This window comes from Hoplias malabaricus, chromosome 13 (genome assembly GCF_029633855.1).
Source record: "Hoplias malabaricus isolate fHopMal1 chromosome 13, fHopMal1.hap1, whole genome shotgun sequence".
In the NCBI taxonomy this organism is placed as follows: domain Eukaryota; kingdom Metazoa; phylum Chordata; class Actinopteri; order Characiformes; family Erythrinidae; genus Hoplias; species Hoplias malabaricus.
The window spans coordinates 6908327-6932047 of record NC_089812.1 but is presented as its reverse complement, the minus strand read 5'-3'; the positions used below and the strand labels follow the sequence as shown (position 1 = coordinate 6932047).

At 35.3% G+C, this 23721-nt stretch overlaps 1 gene segment (V, D, J or C); it reads left to right on the top strand.

Moving 5' to 3' along the window:
• The first annotated feature begins 14298 nt into the window (after window positions 1-14298).
• On the top strand, window positions 14299-23237 carry LOC136664320 (Ig mu chain C region membrane-bound form-like). The segment is given in 5 exon segments: window positions 14299-14407; window positions 18410-18703; window positions 20466-20777; window positions 21342-21647; window positions 22619-23237. Coding segments are annotated over 5 exon segments (1422 nt in total).
• The last annotated feature ends 484 nt before the right edge of the window (window positions 23238-23721 follow it).

Below are 23721 nucleotides of genomic sequence, written 5' to 3'. Positions count from 1 at the left end.
CTGATATCAAAGAAGTGAATTTCTTAGAGTAAGGTAAAATAGGGCAAAACTGTAACATAAACATAAAAATAATGAATGAATTATTATTTTGGTTGTTGTTGTTGTTCCTGAGCATTTCCAGCTCATATTCTTGCATCAACAGGCTGTCAAAAAGACATCAGGGCAAGACTAAAGTTTGCCAGAGAACCTAGACAAAGACCATGACTTCATGAACAATGTGCTTTGGACAGATGAGTCCAAAGCTGGATTATTTGGGCACAGTAACAGAAGCCAGGTCTGTCGCAAACCAACACAGCATTGAGGTGGAAATGTCATGGTTTGGGGTTGATTGCTGCAGCAGGGCCTGGCAAGCTCTCCGTCATATAATCTACTATGAATTCTTCACTGTATCAGAGGGTGCTTGAGGAAAATGTGAGACTATCTGTCCAAAAAGTGAAGATGAAGCAGATGTGGACCTTGCAACATAACCATGAGCCAAAACATTCCAGTAAATTCACAAGTAATGGCTCAAAGGTAAGAAATGGAGAGTTCTGAAACGGCCAAATCAGAGCCCGAATCTTATTCCTACTGAGATGCTGTGGGGTGATTTATGCATTCAAGAAACTCCTCAAATATCACAAAGCTGAAAGAATACTGCATGGAGGAGTGGGAAAATCTCTACGCCAGTCGATGCTGGAGATTGGTAGATCTTTACAGGAAACATCTAACTGAGGTTATTTCAGCCAAAACGGGGAAATACCAGATATTAAGACATAGGGTGTCCGAACTTTCTCCTCACAAGAAATTTACAAAATAACTTTTTTTTTCATATGTTTCATAAATTGTATACATTTTCATAAAACTTATATTTATCATTTCTTCAGTTTTATTTATTTAGTTATATAAGCTTCATCTCTCAGTACTGTTCAAATGAAGCTCAAATGTCCATATGTTTAAGTATGTTTAAAAAAAACAAAAATATATATATTTTCATGGGGTGTCACAGTGATACACTGGCGAACAAAAACCCCTCTGCGCGAGACCTCAGTAATTATCGGGACACTGGAAGATGTTCGGTGAGAGTGGAAAGAGAAGTGCAGGAGCCGAGAATGTCCAACTATTTTCCGCTCTGCTGGACAGAAACTGACCAAAAAGTGCAGTACATTTTCTGGTGGGTGTTTAATAACGAAATGTTTTGTATAATAATCACTCACAGTCGAGTAAAGGGTTTAAGCAACAATCCACACACTGAACTTATTTCACCATTTACTACAGTAACAGCTTCAGAAGGATTTTAAATAGACGTCGGAACACTGCTGTCACAATCTGATGACATTCAGCCACATAATTTATTCAGATGCTAATGTTGTGGATTAATATAATATAATTGTGTAAAATTTTGAGCCATAACCAATGATTTTTATTTTTCATTATGTGAATTCAGGAAATAAATAGCCGTTCTGCGAGTTTTTTAATGTGGAATTTTAAGGGGGTATTTGTTGTGGTGTGAGTCTCTGTGCCATACCACATGACACCGTGATATAAAGTATGGCAAAATCCTCCTCAGACTGTAGGACCGGAGTCCTTAGCTTTAGGACAGACAAGGGCTGTGTAAACCTCATTATCTGAGGTATATGTAAACTGTACAAATTAATATTTTCCTTAATATATACTTTTTATAGTGTATTCAGAATTTAGCAAATTAAATGTTAAAGCCATTTTAAACTATCGATAGAAGGTTGTTGCTAGTTTTCCAGGTGATTGCTAGTGTTTACAAATATTCTGAAATCACACTTTAGTAACAAAGTGCAATTTTACACAAGTACTCTTTATTTTCTCTCACTGACACAACTGGAACTGCTCATAATAAATCATAAACATTAGAAATATTCAGAATAATAATCTGTAGATTAGAGGCAGTTATTCAATGGGACCATTTGGGATGTTGTTTTTGCAATGGAGTGTTTCAGTGTGTGGACGGATGGGCCACAGTAATTTAAGCAGTTACAAAAACCCACTGCTAAAACAGAAGAACTCTTGACTCATAAATCATTAGCACAGTAATTAATAAAGGATATGGTTCATAGAATTATTCCCATTGATTAATAAAAATTCAGACCATTGATCAAGAATTAATATCAGTTTTAAACACTGTTCACTTTTAATTTTGTAATAGCACTGTAGTACATATTTTCAAATTTAATTTATTGCCTTTTCTGTTATTTTTTAAAAATAAAATATACGTATTTTAGAAAAAAAAAAGGATTTCTCATTTTGGATAGTTGAACAATTCGTCTATGTCTTTTAAAATTGGTATATTAGTCTCTGAATATGAACAACCAAGCATCTCACACTATTTTCACTCCAATTGCTCTCTAGCAGCTCAATGAAGACTAATCAATTCACACAATGCAAATGAATATGCATTGACAGAGTATACATTATGAAAACAGAATCTAAAGCAGTATTTGGCTTGTTTATATAATATTGTGTAACTGGCCAAAAGTTTGATGATGTCCTCTGTGATGCAGGTGTTTCCTCGTGAAAATTTAAAGTCTCCCCACTTCCCACCAGTCTGTCTGGCCTGCTCAAAAATGCAAATTCCACTTATTCCTTATTACCATTACCTGTCAAATAAAAAAGTTGAAAAAGTTTACTGACAAGAGTTCAGTAAAAGTTAACTTCATTGTGAAGTAGTTTTGACTTCTACTAAAGATGTCAATCAAAATGCAGCTAACTTCATTAAGGTATTTCTGTACAATAGAGTAAATTTTTGACCAAAAATACAATAATTTTTATAAAAATAATTTTCAAAATGCCATATCGAGCAAAAAATAAGAATTTGGGCACTAAATATCTGCATGAAAATATGTCATTTCTCAAGGTAGCAGGATACTAAGTGTTCCAAAATTGTTGGTGTTGTGTACTGTATGTAGTGTTCCAGGTGATTGCTAGTGTGTACAAACCTTCTAAATGTATATAATATCTAAGCAAATTTACATAAACATACTGTAGAATTTTTGATATCTGGTTTGTAGTGTTTATATAATATAAAAATTTGAAATGATAATATTAGTAATAATAATAAAAATAATAATAATGACAAGATAATAATAATTATTATTATTGTTATTATTATTGTTGTTGTTGTTGTTATCTAGAACCTTGCCATTAGTGTAACATTGGAAGTTGTTTTTGTAATGGAATATTTCAGTGTGTGGTGGTTGGGCAGCACAGTGGTTGAAACCATTACAAAAACCCACTGCTGAAATGGATGTAATCTGGACTGATGAATTTCTGAACATTAGAACATTAATTACTGAAGGATGTTAAAAACAGGATTATTCAAAATGATTAATGGAGAATATTGTTTACTGGATTATAGTCGTAAAAAACACAGTCTGAGATTCCTGACATAGTATGAAAATAATATTCAAAAGTCAAATATTGAATTGATCTATTTAAGCTAAGAATGCAAAATGGTTGTTTTAACTTTTTAACTATTTTAACTAACCTATGCCTTCAGAAACATTCATTCATTCATTCATTATCTGTAACCTCTTATCCAATTAAGGGTCGCGGTGGGTCCAGAGCCTACCTGGAATCATTGGGCGCAAGGCGTGAATACACCCTGGAGGTAAAGTTTGCCAGAGAACCTAGACAAAGACCATGACTTCATGAACAATGTGCTTTGGACAGATGAGTCCAAAGCTGAATTATTTGGGCACAGTAACAGAAGCCAGGTTTGTCGCAAACCAACACAGCATTGAGGTGGAAATGTCATGGTTTGGGGTTGATTGCTGCAGCAGGGCCTGCCAAGCTCTCCGTCATATAATCTACTATGAATTCTTCACTGTATCAGAGGGTGCTTGAGGAAAATGTGAGACTATCTGTCCAAAAAGTGAAGCTGAAGCAGATGTGGACCTTGCAACATAAACATGAGCCAAAACATTCCAGTAAATTCACAAGTAATGGCTCAAAGGTAAGAAATGGAGAGTTCTGAAACGGCCAAATCAGAGCCCGAATCTTATTCCTACTGAGATGCTGTGGGGTGATTTATGCATTCAAGAAACTCCTCAAATATCACACAGCTGAAAGAATACTGCATGGAGGAGTGGGAAAATCTCTACGCCAGTCGATGCTGGATTCAGGAGATAAACAGCCATTCTACGAGTTTTTTAATGTGGAGTGTTAAGGGGTTATTTGTTGCGGTGTGAGTCATTGTGATATAGACAAAATCCTCCTTAGACTAGGACCGGAGTCCTTAGCTTTAGCATCGTTAGCTAACATTGAGAAAACAGACTCATAGACAAGGGCTGTGTAAACCTCATTATCTGAGATATGTGTCAACTACAAATTAACATTTTCCTTAATATGTACTTTTTTATAGTGTATTCAGAATTTAGCAAATCAAATGTTAAAGCCCTTTTAAACTATCGATAGGAGGTTGTTGCTAGTTTTCCAGGTGATTGCTAGTGTTTACAAATATTCTGAAATCACACTTTAGTAACAAAGTGCAATTTTACACAAGTACTCTTTATTTTCTCTCACTGACACAACTGGAACTGTTCATAATAAATCATAAACATTAGAAATAGTCAGAATAATAATCTGTAGATTAGAGGCAGTTATTCAATGGGACCATTTGGGATGTTGTTTTTGCAATGGAGTGTTTCAGTGTGTGGTGGGATGGGCCACAGTAATTTAAGCAGTTACAAAAACCCACTGCTAAAACAGAAGAACTCTTGACTCATAAATCATTAGCACATTAATTAATAAAGGATATGGTTCATAGAATTATTCCCATTGATTAATAAAAATTCAGACCATTGAGCAGGAATTAAGATCAGTTTTAAACACTGTTCACTTTTAATTTTGTAATAGCACTGTAGTACATATTTTCTAATTTAAATTATTGCCTTTTCTGTTATTTTTCAAAAATAAAATTTACGTATTTAAGAAAAAAAAGGATTTCTCATTTTGGATATTTGAACAATTCGTCTGTCTTCCTATTCTTCCTATTACAGGGCAGTAAAGCATCACTATGATTACGAAGCTGTCATTTTAAGGTAAAAATATTACATAGTATTCCTTTAAAGCAATGTTCCAGCAGCTAATGCAAAGCCAGAACTGTAAACTTTTATTCTGTTACTGCAGCAGTCGGTCGAGAGGGAGAGCATCCCAAGAAAAAACTAAATATTCCAGACGTTTCTGTGATGTTTTCATTAGCAGAAGCAAAGCACCGTCCTCTAAGTCTGAGGAGCTGAGCAGGGAATGACTTGAAGGATGTTCTTGTACTGGACTTTATCACTGTGTACTATAGTGGCAGCCACAGTGATTGAAGCCATTACAAAAACCTACTGAAGCATTTACTCTGAACATATGAAGAACATAGTGCTGATATCAAAGGAGTGAATTTCTTAGAGTAAGGTAAAATAGGGCAAAACTGTAACATAAACATAAAAATAATGAATGAATTATTATTTTGGTTGTTGTTGTTGTTCCTGAGCATTTCCAGCTCATATTCTTGCATCAACAGGCTGTCAAAAAGACATCAGGGCAAGACTAAAGTTTGCCAGAGAACCTAGACAAAGACCATGACTTCATGAACAATGTGCTTTGGACAGATGAGTCCAAAGCTGAATTATTTGGGCACAGTAACAGAAGCCAGGTCTGTCGCAAACCAACACAGCATTGAGGTGGAAATGTCATGGTTTGGGGCTGACTGCTGCAGCAGGGCCTGGCAAGCTCTCCATCATATAATCTACTATGAATTCTTCACTGTATCAGAGGGTGCTTGAGGAAAATGTGAGACTATCTGTCCAAAAAGTGAAGCTGAAGCAGATGTGGACCTTGCAACATAAACATGAGCCAAAACATAAATTCACAAGTAATGGCTCAAAGGTAAGAAATGGAGAGTTCTGAAACGGCCAAATCAGAGCCCGAATCATATTCCTACTGAGATGCTGTGGGGTGATTTATGCATTCAAGAAACTCCTCAAATATCACACAGCTGAGAGAATACTGCATGGAGGAGTGGGAAAATCTCTACGCCAGTCGATGCTGGAGATTGGTAGATCGTTACAGGAAACATCTAACTGAGGTTATTTCAGCCAAAACGGGGAAATACCAGTTATTAGGACATAGGGTGTCCGAACTTTCTCCTCACAAGAAATTTACAAAATAACTTTTTATTACATTTTACAACTTATATTTATATTTTCTTCAGTTTATTTATTTAGTTATATAAACTCCATCTCTCAGTACTGTTCAAATGAAGCTCAAATGTCCATATGTTTAAGTATGTTTAAAAAAAACAAAAAATATATATATTTTCATGGGGTGTCACAGTGATACACTGGCGAACAAAAACCCCTCTGCGCGAGACCTCGGTAGTTCTCGGGACACTGGAAGATGTTCGGTGAGAGTGGAAAGAAAAGTGCAGGAGCCGAGAAAGTCCGACTATTTTCCGCTCTGCTGGACAGAAACTGACCAAAAAGTGCAGTACATTTTCTGGTGGGTGTTTAATAACGAAATGTTTTGTATAATAATCACTCACAGTCGAGTAAAGGGTTTAAGCAACAATCCACACACTGAACTTATTTCACCATTTACCGCAGTAACAGCTTCAGAAGGATTTAAAATAGACGTCGGAACACTGCTGTCACGATTTGATGACATTCAGCCACATAATTTATTCAGATGCTAATGTTGTGGATTAATATAATATAATTGTGTAAAATTTTGAGCCATAACCAATGATTTTTATTTTTCATTATGTGAATTCAGGAAATAAATAGCCGTTCTGCGAGTTTTTTAATGTGGAATTTTAAGGGGGTATTTGTTGTGGTGTGAGTCTCTGTGCCATACCACATGACACCGTGATATAAAGTATGGCAAAATCCTCCTCAGACTGTAGGACCGGAGTCCTTAGCTTTAGGACAGACAAGGGCTGTGTAAACCTCATTATCTGAGGTATATGTAAACTGTACAAATTAATATTTTCCTTTATATATATTTTTTATAGTGTATTCAGAATTTAGCAAATTAAATGTTAAAGCCATTTTAAACTATCGATAGGAGGTTGTTGCTAGTTTTCCAGGTGATTGCTAGTGTTTACACATATTCTGAAATCACACTTTAGTAACAAAGTGCAATTTTACACAAGTACTCTTTATTTTCTCTCACTGACACAACTGGAACTGTTCATAATAAATCATAAACATTAGAAATAGTCAGAATAATAATCTGTAGATTAGAGGCAGTTATTCACTGGGACCATTTGGGATGTTGTTTTTGCAATGGAGTGTTTCAGTGTGTGATGGGTGGGGTGGCCCACAGTAAATTAAGCAGTTACAAAAACCCACTGCTAAAACAAAAGAACTCGACTCATAAATCATTAGCACAGTAATTAATAAAGGATATGGTTCATAGAATTATTCCCATTGATTAATAAAAATTCAGACCATTGAGCAGGAATTAAGATCAGTTTTAAACACTTCACTTTTAATTTTGTAATAGCACTGTAGTACATATTTTATAATTTAATTTATTGTCTTTTCTGTTATTTTTTTTAAAATAAAATATACATATTTTAGAAAAAAAAAGGATTTCTCATTTTGGATAGTTGAACAATTCGTCTATGTCTTTTAAAATTGGTATATTAGTCTCTGAATATGAACAACCAAGCATCTCACACTATTTTCACTCCAATTGCTCTCTAGCAGCTCAGTGAAGACTTAGCAATTCACACAATGCAAATGAATATGCATTGACAGAGTATACATTATGAAAACAGAATCTAAAGCAGTATTTGGCTTGTTTATATAATATTGTGTAACTGGCCAAAAGTTTGATGATGTCCTCTGTGATGCAGGTGTTTCCTTTTAAAGTCTCCCCACTTCCCACCAGTCTGTCTGGCCTGCTCAAAAATGCAAATTCCACTTATTCCTTATTACCATTACCTGTCAAATAAAAAAGTTGAAAAAGTTTACTGACAAGAGTTCTGTAAAAGTTAACTTCATTGTGAAGTAGTTTTGACTTCTACTAAAGATGTCAATCAAAATGCAGCTAACTTCATTAAGGTATTTCTGTACAATAGAGTAAATTTTTGACCAAAAAGTACAATAATTAATTTTTATAAAAAAAAAATTCAAAATGCCATATCGAGCAAAAAAAGAGAATTTGGGCACTAAATATCTGCATGAAAATATGTCATTTCTCAAGGTAGCAGGATACTAAGTGTTCCAAAATTGTTGGTGTTGTGTACTGTATGTAGTGTTCCAGGTGATTGCTAGTGTGTACAAACCTTCTAAATGTATATAATATCTAAGCAAATTTACATAAACATACTGTAGAATTTTTGATATCTGGTTTGTAGTGTATATATAATATAAAAATTTGAAATGATAATATTAGTAATAATAATAATAATAATAATAATAATAATAAATAATAATAATGACAAGATAATAATAATAATTATAATTATTATTATTATTGTTATTATTATTATTATTATTGTTGTTGTTGTTGTTGTTATTTAGAACCTTGCCATTAGTGTAACATTGCAAGATGTTTTTGTAATGGAATATTTCAGTGTGTGGTGGGGGGGTGGCACAGTGGTTGAAACCATTACAAAAACCCACTGCTGAAATGGATGTAATCTGGACTGATGAATTCAAAACATTAGAACATTAATTACTGAAGGATGTTAAAAACAGGATTATTCAAAATGATTAATGGAGAATATTGTTTACTGGATTATAGTCGTAAAAAACACAGTCTGAGAATCCTGACATAGTATGAAAATAATATTCAAAAGTCAAATATTGAATTGATCTATTTAAGCTAAGAATGCAAAACGGTTGTTTTAACTTTTTAACTAATCTATGCCTTCAGAAACATTCATTCATTCATTAGCTCAAACCGTGTCCCTTGCTTTCAGCTTCCCGGTACCATAAATGTTTGGTTTCATGTTTTCCATCCATTCCTATATAGTCTTTATTAGCTGTTACATGTAAATGTTATTGAAACATGCTTTATAAATTGAATGCATTAATTAATTCATTCATTCATTATCTGTAACCGCTTATCCAATTCAGGGTCACGGTGGGTCCAGAGCCTACCTGGAATCATTGGGCGCAAGGCAGGAATACACCCTGTAGGGGGCGTCAGTCCTTCACAGAGCAACACACACTCACACATTCACTCACACACTCCCACCTACGGACACTTTTGAGTCGCCAATCCACCTACCACGCGGACACGGGGCGAACACACCAACTCCTCACAGACAATAGCGGGAATTGAACCCACAACCTCCAGGCCCCTGGAGCTGTGTGACTGCGACACTACCTGCTGCACCACCGTGCTGCCCCCTTCAGAAACAGTGAAAGATATATTTGTGAGTACTGAAATATATATATATATATATACATTTTTTTTAATTAAAGGCGACAACATACTTCATAGACAAGTTACATACTGCTATAAAAGAATGTGGCTAGTTTATGCAGTAAAATGTCTCTGGTTGGAAATGTAATGCACAGGAATTCTGTGATGCAGGTGTTTCCTGGTGAAATATTAGAGCCCTTGTGTTTCCTGTCAGTTTCCTGCTATTCTGAACTCAAGTTACCATTTGGCTGCACGCAGGCATTAGGTCAAGCATAACATTTCAGAGTAGGCATATCACTCTCTATTGGAACATAGCTGTGAGAATATGATGGGTTACAGCCACATGAGCACATTTGATGAAGTTTGATGACCAGTTCTAGATCACAAAACCCATTCCACCTTATTCCAGAACAAAGTCCTAATGTTGCACATCACACTCCTGGAGAGATTTATAGAACCAACTAATCATCAACTGGAATTTAGTGTCATAGCATACACTAGAATACAGTGGAAGGAAACAGCTGAAAGTTCAAGGTGGACCATGTTATTGAGGAATGAAATTAACAGGGTAAATGGTGAGCTAGATTTAGCCTTAGCTTGATATAGTGCAAAACTCTATATTTAATTGAAAACAGTATAATGAAAATATTTCAAATACTGAACCTGAGTAATTTTATCATCATTCATTGAAAAACATGCCTAATTTGAGTTTTATGCCATTAACATGTTCCAGAAACTGGGGCAACAAAAGACTGGTAAAGTTGTGTAATGTTACCAAAAAAAAAACATTAATTGGCATCAGGTCAGTGGCATGACTGGGTTTCAGAAAATCCAAAAGAAATCTCTTTATGCAAGATACAAGGCCCAAAACCATTGGTTGTTTGTGACTTTCTAGCCCTCAGATGGCACTGCATTAAAAACAGACATGATTGCATGGGCTTAGAAACATTACCTAAACCCATAGTATTTGAATACAGATTGTTGCTGCATCCACAAATGCAAAGAAGAAACTCTGTATAAAAAGGATCCAGAAATGTTGCAATATTCTCTGGGCCCAGATTCATTTAAAATGCACTGAGGTGAGTTGAAAAAGTATCCAGTCTTCCCAAATCAAAATGTGAAATTGTTTTTGGAAGTCATTGATGCAGCATCCTCCAGGCTAAAGAGGACAGGGACCATCTGGCTGGTTATAAGCACACAGCTAAAAAGCCTGCATTTGTGATTGTATGGGGGTGCATTAGTACACATGCCATGGGTAACCTGCACATCTGGGAAGGCACCATTAATACTCAATGATTCAAGTTCAAATCCTGCTCTGGGCGACTGTCTGTGAGGAGTTTGGTGTGTTCTCCCCTTGTCCACATGGGTTTCCTCCCACGGTCCAAACACACACGTTGGTTGGTGGATTGGCGACTCAAAAGTGTCCATAGGTGTGACTGTGTGCTGCCCTGTGAAGGACTGACGCCCCCTACAGGGTGAATTCCTTCCTTGAATCCATTGATTCCAGGTAGTCTCTGGACCCACTGAGACTCTGAACTGGATAAGCGGTTACAGATAATGAATGAATGAATTAATTCATGCATTCAATTTATAAAGCATGTTTCAATAACATTTACATGTAACAGCTAATAAAGACTATATAGGAATGGATGGAAAACATGAAAAACAAACATTTATGGTACCGGGAAGCTGAAAGCAAGGGACACGGTTTGAGCTATTGAGCAGCTCCAAATTTTTTATGTCATTTTCAAAACTACAATAATTGGTCTCCTCAGCTCCCAAACCTGTTCGCTCTGCTTCATCCAGTCTTCTCAGGGACTTCTGACTGTTCAAAAGACCATAGCATTAATGGAGGCTGATACCCAACCTGGCACTGGAATGGGGTAAGTTTCATTGTGGAGCTCACTAATAAGTTTTGGGCAATTTCTCCTGATGGTAAATACTGTGCCCAATCATGAGGTTTACCAAAACAATACAAGAGTAAGAATTGGCCTAATTCTTGGTTTATACGGTCATTCACAATGACCATTAGTCTGAGGGTGATGACCAAAAGTTAAGCTGAAATACCTAATCTTTCCAGACAGACAGTGGATAATTGTGGAAATGGAATATACAAACTCCTTAAATGACTGTCAGAATCATGATGTAACCTTGGGATTCAGACAGATTTGTCACACTATTTAACCCCTGATGTGACCAAGGTCTGAGATGGAATAGGTAATGGCATGAGTTTACCTGTGGAATGACTTCTTTGGGTCATGCATTGGGAGAATATAGACTAAGATGTTGCTACAGACTTATGAATATGTTATCACACTTTACCATCAGTATTTACCAGCTAGAAAGAGATGCATGTGAGTTTTGTAGTAATGAATGGTCCTGTCTAATCAACCTGTCTAATCAACCTGTCCTTAACAGGAATGTATTCCTTATCAGCATTACATTGAGCCGGGGATTTTGTTTGTGTATTAATCTGATCTATGTCCCATCTAACAAGAAAAGTAATCAAAGACACAGGCAAAATGGTCTCAAGCTCTGCTTTTTCAGGGTTTTCTCCTGAATACCTATGGGCCAGAGAATCAGGCTGATTTGTGATGCAGGAACCAAAATAAGTGAGTGGGTGGCACTTGGTTTTCTATAGTTGAATACTGTGATTAACTTCTCTTTGAGGTGGTAGTTTAGTGGCTTTATTTTTACTAAAGACCTCTGAAAGGCTAGCACACTGAGGAGGATTATTAACAGGATAATGTGCATCAGCACTTTTAATAGTTGTGAGACATAAAGCAGCCAATGGAAAATTGCCTATGAAGTGAATGAATCATGCCTAGGATAACAGGAAAGCCTGTTGAGTCCAACACAAAAAACCTGATTTCCACTGAATGTAATTCACTAGTGCTCATTTAATTGGCAGTGATGACCCCCACACCAACTGATCATCCATCCACTGCAGACAGCTTTAATGATGACTTGAGGGCCTTTGCTGGTATCTGAAGATTACTGCGGAGATGTGTTTCAATGCAGTTATCTTCAGAACCAAAATCAGTTGAAGCTAAAAAGTTGGCGAGCCCAACAGTCGTGTAAAACATGGCCAGCAACACCACAATGCATGCACAGGCCTCCATATAGCCATACAGACTGTAGTCCGTCTGTTGCTCTGATATGTAGGATTTGGGTGTTGGATCAACTCATATATATTGTGATTAAAAATCCATACCGACTAAATTGTTGTCATTTGTACATCCAGGACACTTTTCTTTGTTGTAATTCCAAGTAATCTTTCATTCATTTTGGTAGACCACATCAACCTGTGATGCTGGTTCACTACATAAACTCAATGTCCTTGTTATACACGCATTCCACAAACACAAAAGACTACTTTTCTACTTTGCAGATCGGTTTTCAGTTTAAGTTTGGGGTTAGGAATAGTGTTATGTTTAAAATTCAGGTTTAAGATTAGGGTAAGGGTTAGGTTTAGGGTAAGAAAAAAGGTTGCTTTGTCATGCTTGGTTGCCAGGTTCATATCTCATTTGTGAACAAATATGCAAAACCTGGGAATGCTCTTTAGTAAAACATGTTTCAACTTAAAACCAGTCTGGGCACTGTGACCCTGAATTTGATAAGCGGTTACAGATAATGGATGGATGGATTGATGGATGGATAAATGCAATGCAACTTTATTCACATAAAAATATACAGATATATATAAAACAAAAGCACAGAAAGATAAGTAAACTGTAAGTTGCTGTAGTCTAAAAGAATGAATGAAGATATAATCTGGATTTCTAATGTGTTTGTAAAATCATTGTATTGTATCTTTCATGGGAATAGTGTATGATTGGTTTTGTTTGTTTATTTGTTTGTTTGTTTTTAACTGTGATTGAATTATATCTGTAAGACAGGTTGGTTTGCAGAGGCAGCCTCAGTTTTCAATATTTTGTTTTTCCACTTTAACATTTAAATTAGAACTTTGGGCATATCTGATCATCTGTGTAGTTTTTGGGTGGTTTCCTTGTGACATCTTTCACTGTGATGGCTTCGACTACTGGGGAAAAGGAACTCAAGTCACTGTTAGCTCTGGTAAGTAGCTCTTGTTTATCGATTTCTGTGCTGAAAATCTTGAATAAGACAGTGGACAAAATTTTGTCATCAGAATCTCTCTATAATGTAATCATATTTTAACACAAGTATATCTCCGGCGTACACCCAAATTTTGACAAAATTTTGGATGCGTGAAAACAAATGTGTGAAAAACTTATATTCTCTGATGAGTAGTATGTCATTCGACCTCCGTCAAAACTTTTGCACGTTACAAGTTAGGAGGTAAGAAATTCCATGTGAATTCGTTGTTGTTCAGTTTATTTTTGTGCTGCGAGCTCGTTCATTTAATCACTGTGATGTCTACTTTGACTACTGGGGGAAAGGAACTCAGGTCACTGTAAGCTCTGGTAAGTAGCTCATGTTTATCTCTTGATTTTCTGCTCACCTAATTTATTTTTTAAATGCGGTCATTTTGTGTAAAATGCGAGTCTTGGGAGGTTTTCGGGTGGGGAGTTGGTTTATTTCTTCACGGTGATATCTATGACTACTTTGACTACTGGGGGAAAGGGACATCAGTCACTGTGACCTCAGGTAAGATCACTTTTGAAATTTTAAAGTTCAGAGGTTTTTGTGTTTTGTGGGATAAGTATATTTTGGTACTGTTCTATAATACTTGGATAGACATTTTGTGTGGCTGGTGTTGGGTAGTTGATCACTGTGACAATGCTTTCGACTACTGGGGAAAAGGGACCTCAGTAACAGTGACCTCAGGTAAGAACAAATTTACTAAACGAAACCAGCTCTAAACAGAAAATTTAGTAAGAAAAATATCAAAACAGCAAAATGTTCCACTTCAATTATTCCTGTCAGGAAAAAAGCTGTTAGAACTGTAGAGAAAGTATGAGCATATTGTTGAGGTATCGTTGGGTAGTCTGTCACTGTGACTATGCTTTTGACTACTGGGGAAAAGGGACCTCAGTAACAGTGACCTCAGGTAAGAAAGATATTCATTGTAAATTATTTCAAAACATAATATTGATCAGTTTTGTAAAGACTGTGAGACATTTGGTTTTTAAAAATGAATCAAATTTTAATTGTAGGTGGTGAATTATGCTTCTGTCATAAAATCGTGAATTTATGTAAAAACAAAAAAGTAAATGCCTAAAGGTGAACGGAAACTTAACTCATACATTTAAAGTCTTCTAATGTATTTTTAAAAAATGTCCCAAAGTTCAAACATTTTTGGTTGTAACCTCAAAATGGTCATTTTTTCTGTTTAATATTTCTATAAAAATGCGATTCATTTGGACATTATAAACATCGTGAAGCCTTTTTGCACAATATAGTAGTAGTTATTTATCACTGTGACTGGGCTTTTGACTACTGGGGGAAAGGAACCATGGTCACCGTCACATCTGGTAAGAAAATAATATTAATTCCATTCAGGGCAATAGCAAATTGTCATTGCTTTTTAAATGAAAAAAATAAATAAACAAACAAACAAAAAAAAACATTGAATCTACTGATTGCTGAAGAGTACAATCGTTTCCTAATGCAAAAAACTGGAAGAAGATGTGAAATGGGTGTTTGTATAATATATTTTTTACAAATCTACATTTACCGTAAATAAATACAAAAAGAATCACAATTGAGTTCACAATTGATCTCAAATTTTGTTTAGAGACGCTCTCAAATGTTCAGACAGTCGCAAAGTTTCAGATTTTACAAATGTAATATTTTACTTACGCGGTTTATTGTACCAACACTTTTATGCTGATTTGATTTAATATTTTTTTGATGGAATTAACATAATGCAGATTGTGTAGTAATTAGTATTTTTGTAATTTTTTTATTCATTTCCAAGATCGTAGCTATTGTTATTAATGTTATGACATTAATTTAAACACAAATCATTCGGACATCATTGAAATTGCAAAGTCTTTTTGCACAATGTAGTAGTAGATGTTTATCACTGTGACGCTGCTTTTGACTACTGGGGTAAAGGAACCATGGTCACCGTCACATCTGGTAAGAAAAAACTACTAATCCTTTCTGTTTAGAGAAAATATGATTAATTTTTAACATTTTTAAAGTTCTAGATTAACTCTATGAACTAGTGCAGTGAGTTATGATTCTACATTAAACCGGTGTCGAGAATGAGCAGGAAATCTAAATGTTTTTAAACTATGCGTTTAATTCGCCTGTACCAAATCAATCCCAAACTCGCAAAGTTTTGACACAAATTCTTGTATTTTGTCCAGAGATGCTCAGAAATTCTCAGATGTATTCAGCTTATTTAACAATTTCCTACTCAACTGTGCAATTTATATTAGGTTCTTCTGTTTCTTAATGTTATAATAAAATATAGAAGAATAAATATTCTGTTATTGTAAAAAAAAAAAAAAAAAAACGTAATAATCGTATACGGCCAAGGTCTTACGTGCATAAAGAAATCTGTGTGAAAATAACATAATGATTACTAATTTGGAATATTAGTGTAAAAAATATTCAAACAATCTTGTAAGAATGTACTTTGTACATTATTGTATTTAAAATCATTATATAAATATGAGACCTAATAAAAAAATTTGCACACCATTTTACTGAGTAATTGAGTGCAGCACAATGATCATTTAATTGCAAATATTTGGATGTCTTTTTGCATGATGTAGTATAAGTTGTTTATCACTGTGACTGGGCTTTTGACTACTGGGGTAAAGGAACCATGGTCACCGTCACATCTGGTAAGAAAACAACTCATTCATTCCCTTCAGTGAAATAGCGATTTATTTAATTGTTAAAAAAAAGATAAGTTGTTGGTTTTCTGAGATGCTTCTGAAAATGAACATTTTCCAGTTTCCAAACTGAACATTGTAGAAAAGCAAAAAACTGCAGCAGAAAGATTTATAAATCCTGATATAAAACTCTTTATATAATACTCTAAAAATTATAAAATATGTGATATATAAAATATAAAAAATGTGAACTAAAAAGAAAGAAAAACGCTTTGATCTGTGTGCGCACAAAATGAAAATGATGTCAAATTATTTTAAATATTGTCCTGAGATACACTCAGATTATCTCAAATGTCATATTTTAGATTTTGGTTAAAATGTACTTGTTAGTTTAACTGTTAATTCAACTTTACTTTCACAAGATTATTCCGATAAAAATTACTTGCTTTTTATTACTGCTAATTATGTATGTTTACATTTGTTGGTGTCTAATCTAATAATATAGATTTTATATTATTATTTTTCATTTTCATTTTTGTATTTTCTAGTAAATGATATAATTATTGCTACTGAAAAATAAATAAATCTATAATTGATTACAGTACCACTGCGCTATCTAGTATTTCGAACAAAAAATATTTAAATGTACCTATAAATATAGTTGTTAAAAAACTAAATTCAGATCAGATTCTTTAAATCTGCATTTCAATGTTTAAGTCTTGTTTAGGTATATTCATAATAATAACAATAACAATATTAATAATAATAATAATAATAGTAATAATAATGCATGGTTTTCTTTTCATTTTAGTTTATCGACACATTCAATCATGAACATTAAATCAAAAGGAAATGGGTCTAATTATAATGAGTATTCATATCAGTTACAAAAATTATTTAGAAACATTTATAACTTAACATGTAACGCTTAATTGTTATTTTATATAAATAACAATTTATATAAAAAATAACAATGTTTGATAGCGCATAGCGATATGCTTGCTTCATCTTCAAATTTACAAAGCTAAATAACCTAATCATCAGGGGATTTTTAAGAATTTTCTTCCACAGTAATTAAAACTTTTCATCTGCGGTTTTTGTAAAAATAATTTCTGCTACGAAAATATTTTTGCTGTAAAATGCAATTAATGAGTAAAATTGTATTGTTTGTATAAGTATGAACATGCCTATATTCCATGTCATAATGTTAACTGGTTTTTCCTGCCAAAAATGTAGGTGTAACGTTTAAAACAAACCTAGCAAAAGTATTTGACTGTGATAAATTTTTGAAATTCATGCAATGAATGATTTGTCAGGGGTTATTCTTTGTGCAATTGAATGTTTAAAAATAGCTTATTTACATTATGTATTAATAATAATAATGTGATGAACTATTGTTGATCTTTTTCTTTAGCCAAACAAGATATAAAGAAGCATTATTTAATTTATACGTTTGATTTTGTTCATTTTCTTCAGCCAAAAAAGTAGATTTTTTTTTTTTTTTTTAAGTAAAGCACATGATTTGGATCAATATCTTGCTGTCACTTTGCACAAATTAATTATTTGATTTATTTTACCGCCTCAAATTTATACATTAACCAAATTTCTGAAAAATGTAAAGCAGAGATAATTTTATTCACTATGAATTCATACACTTTGGAACAGCCAGTTTTCTTATGTATTTAAAATTAAATCCAAATATCTGGGAACTATTGTTTTATATATGAAATTTGTGTGAAAAAATTAACAATTTACAATGAAGGCCTGTGCTACACTTTAAATGTTTTTTCAAAAGTCATAAGCCTTTATTCTAAATTGTTTATTATTTGACACAATCATCATGCCTATTCAAAAGTTTATATGTTCTATGAATCTTATCTTTCCATTTTGTTAAACTTAGCAAAGAAACAGAAATCTCTAAAAATGTTCTTAATAAAAAAGTTCATAATATAATTTATCAGTTTAATGACACCTTTTTTATATTTTATGCTTTATTTCTTAAGTTTATAACATTTATGTCAGAAATACAAATTGTGCACAACTGTGGAAAAATGGCATATTTAAGGATGTAATGTTACTTTGAAAGATGATTTTTTATTTGACCAGGGGGTGCATAAACTTTTACTTAAGGCTGTAAATTTAAAGGCAAATAACAAGTCTCTCTCTCTCTCTCTCTCTCTCTCTCTCTCTCTCTCTCTCTCTCTCTCTCTCTCTCTCTCCCTTTCTCTGTGTGTGTGTGTGTGTGTACATTCACATTGCAGGAGGTCAGACAAAGCCCTCCTCTCCTCTCCTCGGTGTGTATCAGTGCGACTCCTCTGGTGACTATCTCTCAGTCGGTTGTATCGCAAGTGGCTTCAGTCCCGCTGAAACACTCAAGTTCACCTGGAGCAGTGGCACCTCTGATGTGGTTCAGTACCCAGCTGTGCAGTCTGGCGGCACGTTCTCTGCTGTGAGCAAGGCGAGCGTGAAGAGGACAGAATGGGATTCGCAGAAGCAATACTTTTGCACGGCGGAGCACCCAGCAGGGAATGAGAAGCTCACTGTGGTCAAGCCAAGTAAGCCAGGTATGTGTGGGCACGGAGGCAGAAATGGGTGATGGTGATGGGGATGGTCCAGAGCTCTGTACAAAGGTCATAACTCACAAAAGACCTCTAAGACTAGTGAGGGTACAACATTCCAATAAGGCTAACTTCAAAAAGGGTTTAATTATGTTTAATAACTCTGTCATAAATATTATATATAATATAACAGTTGTTAAACTTAATTTATATCATGTAATCTTATTATTTGGGAAGCACCATATCACTGTTGCCCTATAAATGTAAATGTATAATAATGCAACTTTGTTATAACTGCTTACTCATGTGTAACATGTTTATAACAGAGTAAATTAATAACAGTAATGGATTATGCTACATTTAAAGCAAACCCTTAAATAGTGTTACCAAAAAACTTTGTCTTTAGGGTTTGTCTGAGTTTAATAGTATTTGTTTACAGTTTGTTGCTGTCACAGCAAAAACAGCAAAATTTACCACATTGTTGACAAAAAAAACTGTAAAATTAGCTTTTTTTATCTTCAGTGCTGATTGAACCCTTGGGTGTTTATTTTTGTCCAGCTGGATGATGCATGAGTTCATTCAGCACTGGAGATTTACCTGTGTATTGAACTGTAATCAAAAACAGGCAAAGGAAGCGGCAGTTTAACCAAACTAAAATTAGGATTAGGGCTTATTCTTAACACATTTGTGAAACTCATCTTGTCAAAGAGAAACAGTCCCACAGCTGGGACTATATAACAGAAGGTCGGAAATATTTGATGGATATCAGGTTATCAGGAGGTTATCAGGTGCTAATCCAAATAAGTACACTTTTAGCATTTTATTTCCCCCAAAAAACATAATCACCACAATGAATGAACTATTTGGAGCATTTTAAACCTTAAGGATCCTGAGCTTATGTGGTGGCCTTTCCCTGCACTCACTGACCACATCCTGGTCCCTGTTTTCTGTTGCTTGTGATTTGCTGCTTTGCTGGTTGCCACAGTATACACTCATGTGAAGATTATGGAAGCCTAATGGTGCCATTTAATAAGTCATCATAATGAGACAGTTTCCCATAATTAGAGCTTACTCTCATATTTAGGATTTGCTATGTTATAATAACTAGAGAATTTCTCAGTCCTAACTATGGGATACTAATTCAGCAAAGCCCAAATTATGATACAGTATCTCAGCATCATGAGCTAGCATGTCAAAATATGAGATAATATTTTATGATTATGGGAAACTTATTATGACTCACTAAACGGCAGTATCTGATTTTTCCCCATAGTGGGCTTCCATAGAGGTGTGCTGTGGCATCAATACAAGTATATGCACTGAATTTTTCATATAATTGGCTGTCAAGTTACAGATGTCCTCATATACTGTGGCAACATTGGTCTACACTGTAAATGAAACAACAAACTGGTTATTGAACAACTGAGTTATTATTAATTTAAATAAATAATATGAATCAGGGATTACATTTGGTTGAACAAAATTATCGTTTTACTTTAGTTCCTATCTCAAAACATTTTCATATCAGCTGCTGACCTGTTTTAAAATGGCTGCTCTTTACAGCCTAAAACCAAACCTTTATTTGGCAACCAGCAGTTTAAATGCCTTCATTCAACCCAAAAGATTACTGGAGAAATTTTAGACATCAGCTCAAACCACAAAAAAAGGTTGTTTGCTTTGTTTACAGTGCAGACCCATGTCCTCGCTGTGCTAGCTGCTGCATCCATCCCTGTTTGTGGTATGTTTGTTTGTTTTGCAGTTGTGCCTGAGCAGCCCCCCACTCTGCTTCTAACCGCCCCCACCCAAGGCGACTTAGAAAACGGCACTGCTACCTTCATCTGTGTGGCCAGTCAGTTTACTCCCAAAGACCATTCGTTCACCTGGAAGCGAGACAATGCGGAGCTTACGGGTCGCGCCAAGCCCACCATCCTGAATGAAGAGAAAAGCACAGTTACTGTCTACAACGCCATTAGCATTTTGGAACTCCAGGCAGAGGAGTGGTTGGACATGTCGTCCACAATCAAGTGCGAGTTCAAGCACAAGGGCAAGATCTACAGCAAAGAGGCCAAAGGTAAGTCCACCTTTATTTCTGTTGCTGGTCAATACACTTAAATATGTAGACAAGTTCTATGAGTATTTCAGAATGATCTGAGTAGCAGTAATAATACCAGAATATTTCTGATGTAGTTTGACCATTATCTAGTATGAACCTGCAGTTACCACCATCATTCTGGAGTCATTTTAGTCCAGGATGAACATGCAGTGACAGTAATAATGCTGATTAGGTTTTGATCCAGTGTCTTTCTGCAAAATAACAGTAAGACTTGTTTGACCACTTTTGTATATTTTAGTGAGGATTTGACGACAGCCTGATTTACTTTAATGATGCCAGGTGCTCATTTTTTCTCATATGAGATTAATGCACAGGGCTTTATACTCCTCTAGCTGACAATAAATTTTACGGTGACCTTAAACTTCAGAGTGTCCAATATCTTTTCATGTGTTTCTATGGTGATTACACAAGCTATGAGTGCACAATGGCTGCAAACCTCAGGAACTATAAAGGTGTCCATACATGTATGCTTTTGTGCACTTGTTTGCCTCTTGCCAAACCTTCTATGTTCTAACCCAACAGTGGCAGATGTGACTGAGTCAGAGAAGGTGGTAATAACCCCTCCATCCTCCGAGGACATGCTTGTCCGTGGAGCTGGTGACCTTCAGTGCAAAGCCACTGGTCGCAAGGGTTTCAAGGGCATCCGCTGGACGCGCGGTGGTAAGAACATCACATCGACAGTGGAGGGGCAGATAGACGGTAGCTCAATGAAGGCTACCGCCAAAATTGACTACAGTGACTGGAGCAAAGGAACAGAGTACAAATGTGTGGTGGAACACAAATTATTTCCCGGTGTTTCAAAGGAGTATCCATACAGCCGCCAAAATGGTGAGTGTTCCTCTTTCATTGGTTCCTTTGCAAAACTTTACTTAGGCAAAACTTATGCAGGTTCTCATCATTTAAATACATCTCATTTCCTACTGGAGCTGAATTCAACTCACCTGGAGAGAGGTTGTAACTTGAGAGGTTGGCAAATTCCAGTATCCCATATGAATCTTGAGAGTAATGAGCCTGGAATAACTTTAATCTGCAGAGCTACTGCAATAGTTCCAGAAAATGTCCTGATTAATTTAGATTCATTTCAAACTTGTAAATAACAAATTATTCAGGGGTGATATAAATCCGGCATGTATCTGCATTGTGTTCAGACTTTGCAGTGAAGCATTATATAAGGCTAAGCTCAGTATGAGGCTGCAGTTTGTTTAGTCATTTCAGTCAGTAGGAATATAGCTGTTATGTTGTTAATGTGACAAAAGACAAATAAACAAAGCCCATCAAATCTCTTCCAATTATCTCCATTGGGGAAAATAATTCGGCTCCATTAGGGTTTTATGGTGAGTTCTAAGCTAAATGCTTGACCAGTGTTTCTTGTTTCAGCCTGAACCCAGCTCTCCAGATTGTCCAAAGGGCAGGATTGTCCGATGGGCAAAATCTAGGTTACCCCTGATTCATTGACATGTTTAAACAAAAAACACAATGCTGGCATAATATGTGGCCTGTGCAAAGGTCATGGCATTTTTAAATTGTCTCAGAAAAGCCAGAAAATAGACAGCAATCATTCACTACTGAACAAAGCAAGAATAGAATATATTCATGAATTGGGTCGTCTAATATGTTGAACCTAGTGTGTGTGTGTGTGTGTACGTTTTACAGTCAAATAATAAGTGTGGAGTTAATGACCTTCTGTGATTCCTGAACCTGGTGCTCCTTGACTAACAGTAGTCTGTTTCTAATCCACCTCGCATATACGGAAAACAAATGAATGTGTTTTGACCTTGGCTGTGGTTTATGGTTCGTAGGTGGAGCTAAGATGTGTCCCAGTGTTTACTTGCTTCCTCCCCCTGAGAGTGCTCTGGACGAGTGGGTGACCCTGACTTGCTATGTCAAACACTTCTACCCTAAAGATGTGGTTGTGTATTGGCTTACTGATAATGAGAAACTGAACAATACTGATGACTTCCAGCAGAGAACCAGTAACCCCATCGAGGTGGAGAAAGACGTATTCGGTACAGACACAAAGTATTCAGTGTACAGTCAGCTGGTTATGAAGGCCGGGGTATGGGAGAGTGGAACACCGTTCACCTGCATAGTGTTCCACGAGGCTATCAACCCCATCATCAGAACGATCTCACGGTCAATCGACAGCAGTACAAACAAACCCACCTTAGTGAACATCCAAATGAATGTCCCTACGCTCCCCGGCTGCATGGCATGATAAAACATATGTGTACGTGTTTGTGTGTGATGTCTGCCAGTCATGCTTGTACAATGTTTTATTCTGTCCAAGTATTCTTAGACCTTTTGTTCTTTAAACATTGCCATGTCTTGTGGCTTTGATGCTTGTGTGTTTTGTCCCATTAATTATGACCCATTTGAATTAACCATAATAAAAATCATCCTTGAGCATATGTCCTGTGTAGTGTGTAAACATTATATTTTATATTATCATATAAACTGGTATTAATTCATGTGTAACTACAGCCTTTAAAAAAATAGTATGGCAAGTTTTGACTAATTAAAACAGACAGTCTCTAAGAGATTGTTTGAATAATTCTTTTCAGTTCCAAGATACTTTTATACTTAAACATCTAAAATCATAAACTATTATTAAGTCCCAAATAATTGTTCAGTAATCAGAGTCAATTAGACAATTATATCTGTTAATAATCCCTCAAGGGTTCCTAAGATGCAGAAGACTAGTAAGAATTCTGCAAAGCTAAAGACATTGTATATGATCCAACATATTAACAAAATGTTTGTCTGTGTTTGTGTGTTATTTGTCACGCTTGTGTTTGCCAAGTGTTAAAGATTGTTTCATATTTCTGTGCTTTGGCTTGAAATATGTGTTAATGATTAATCAAAAACCAACAATCAAGGTCTCTGCTGGTTGATCCATAGCAAG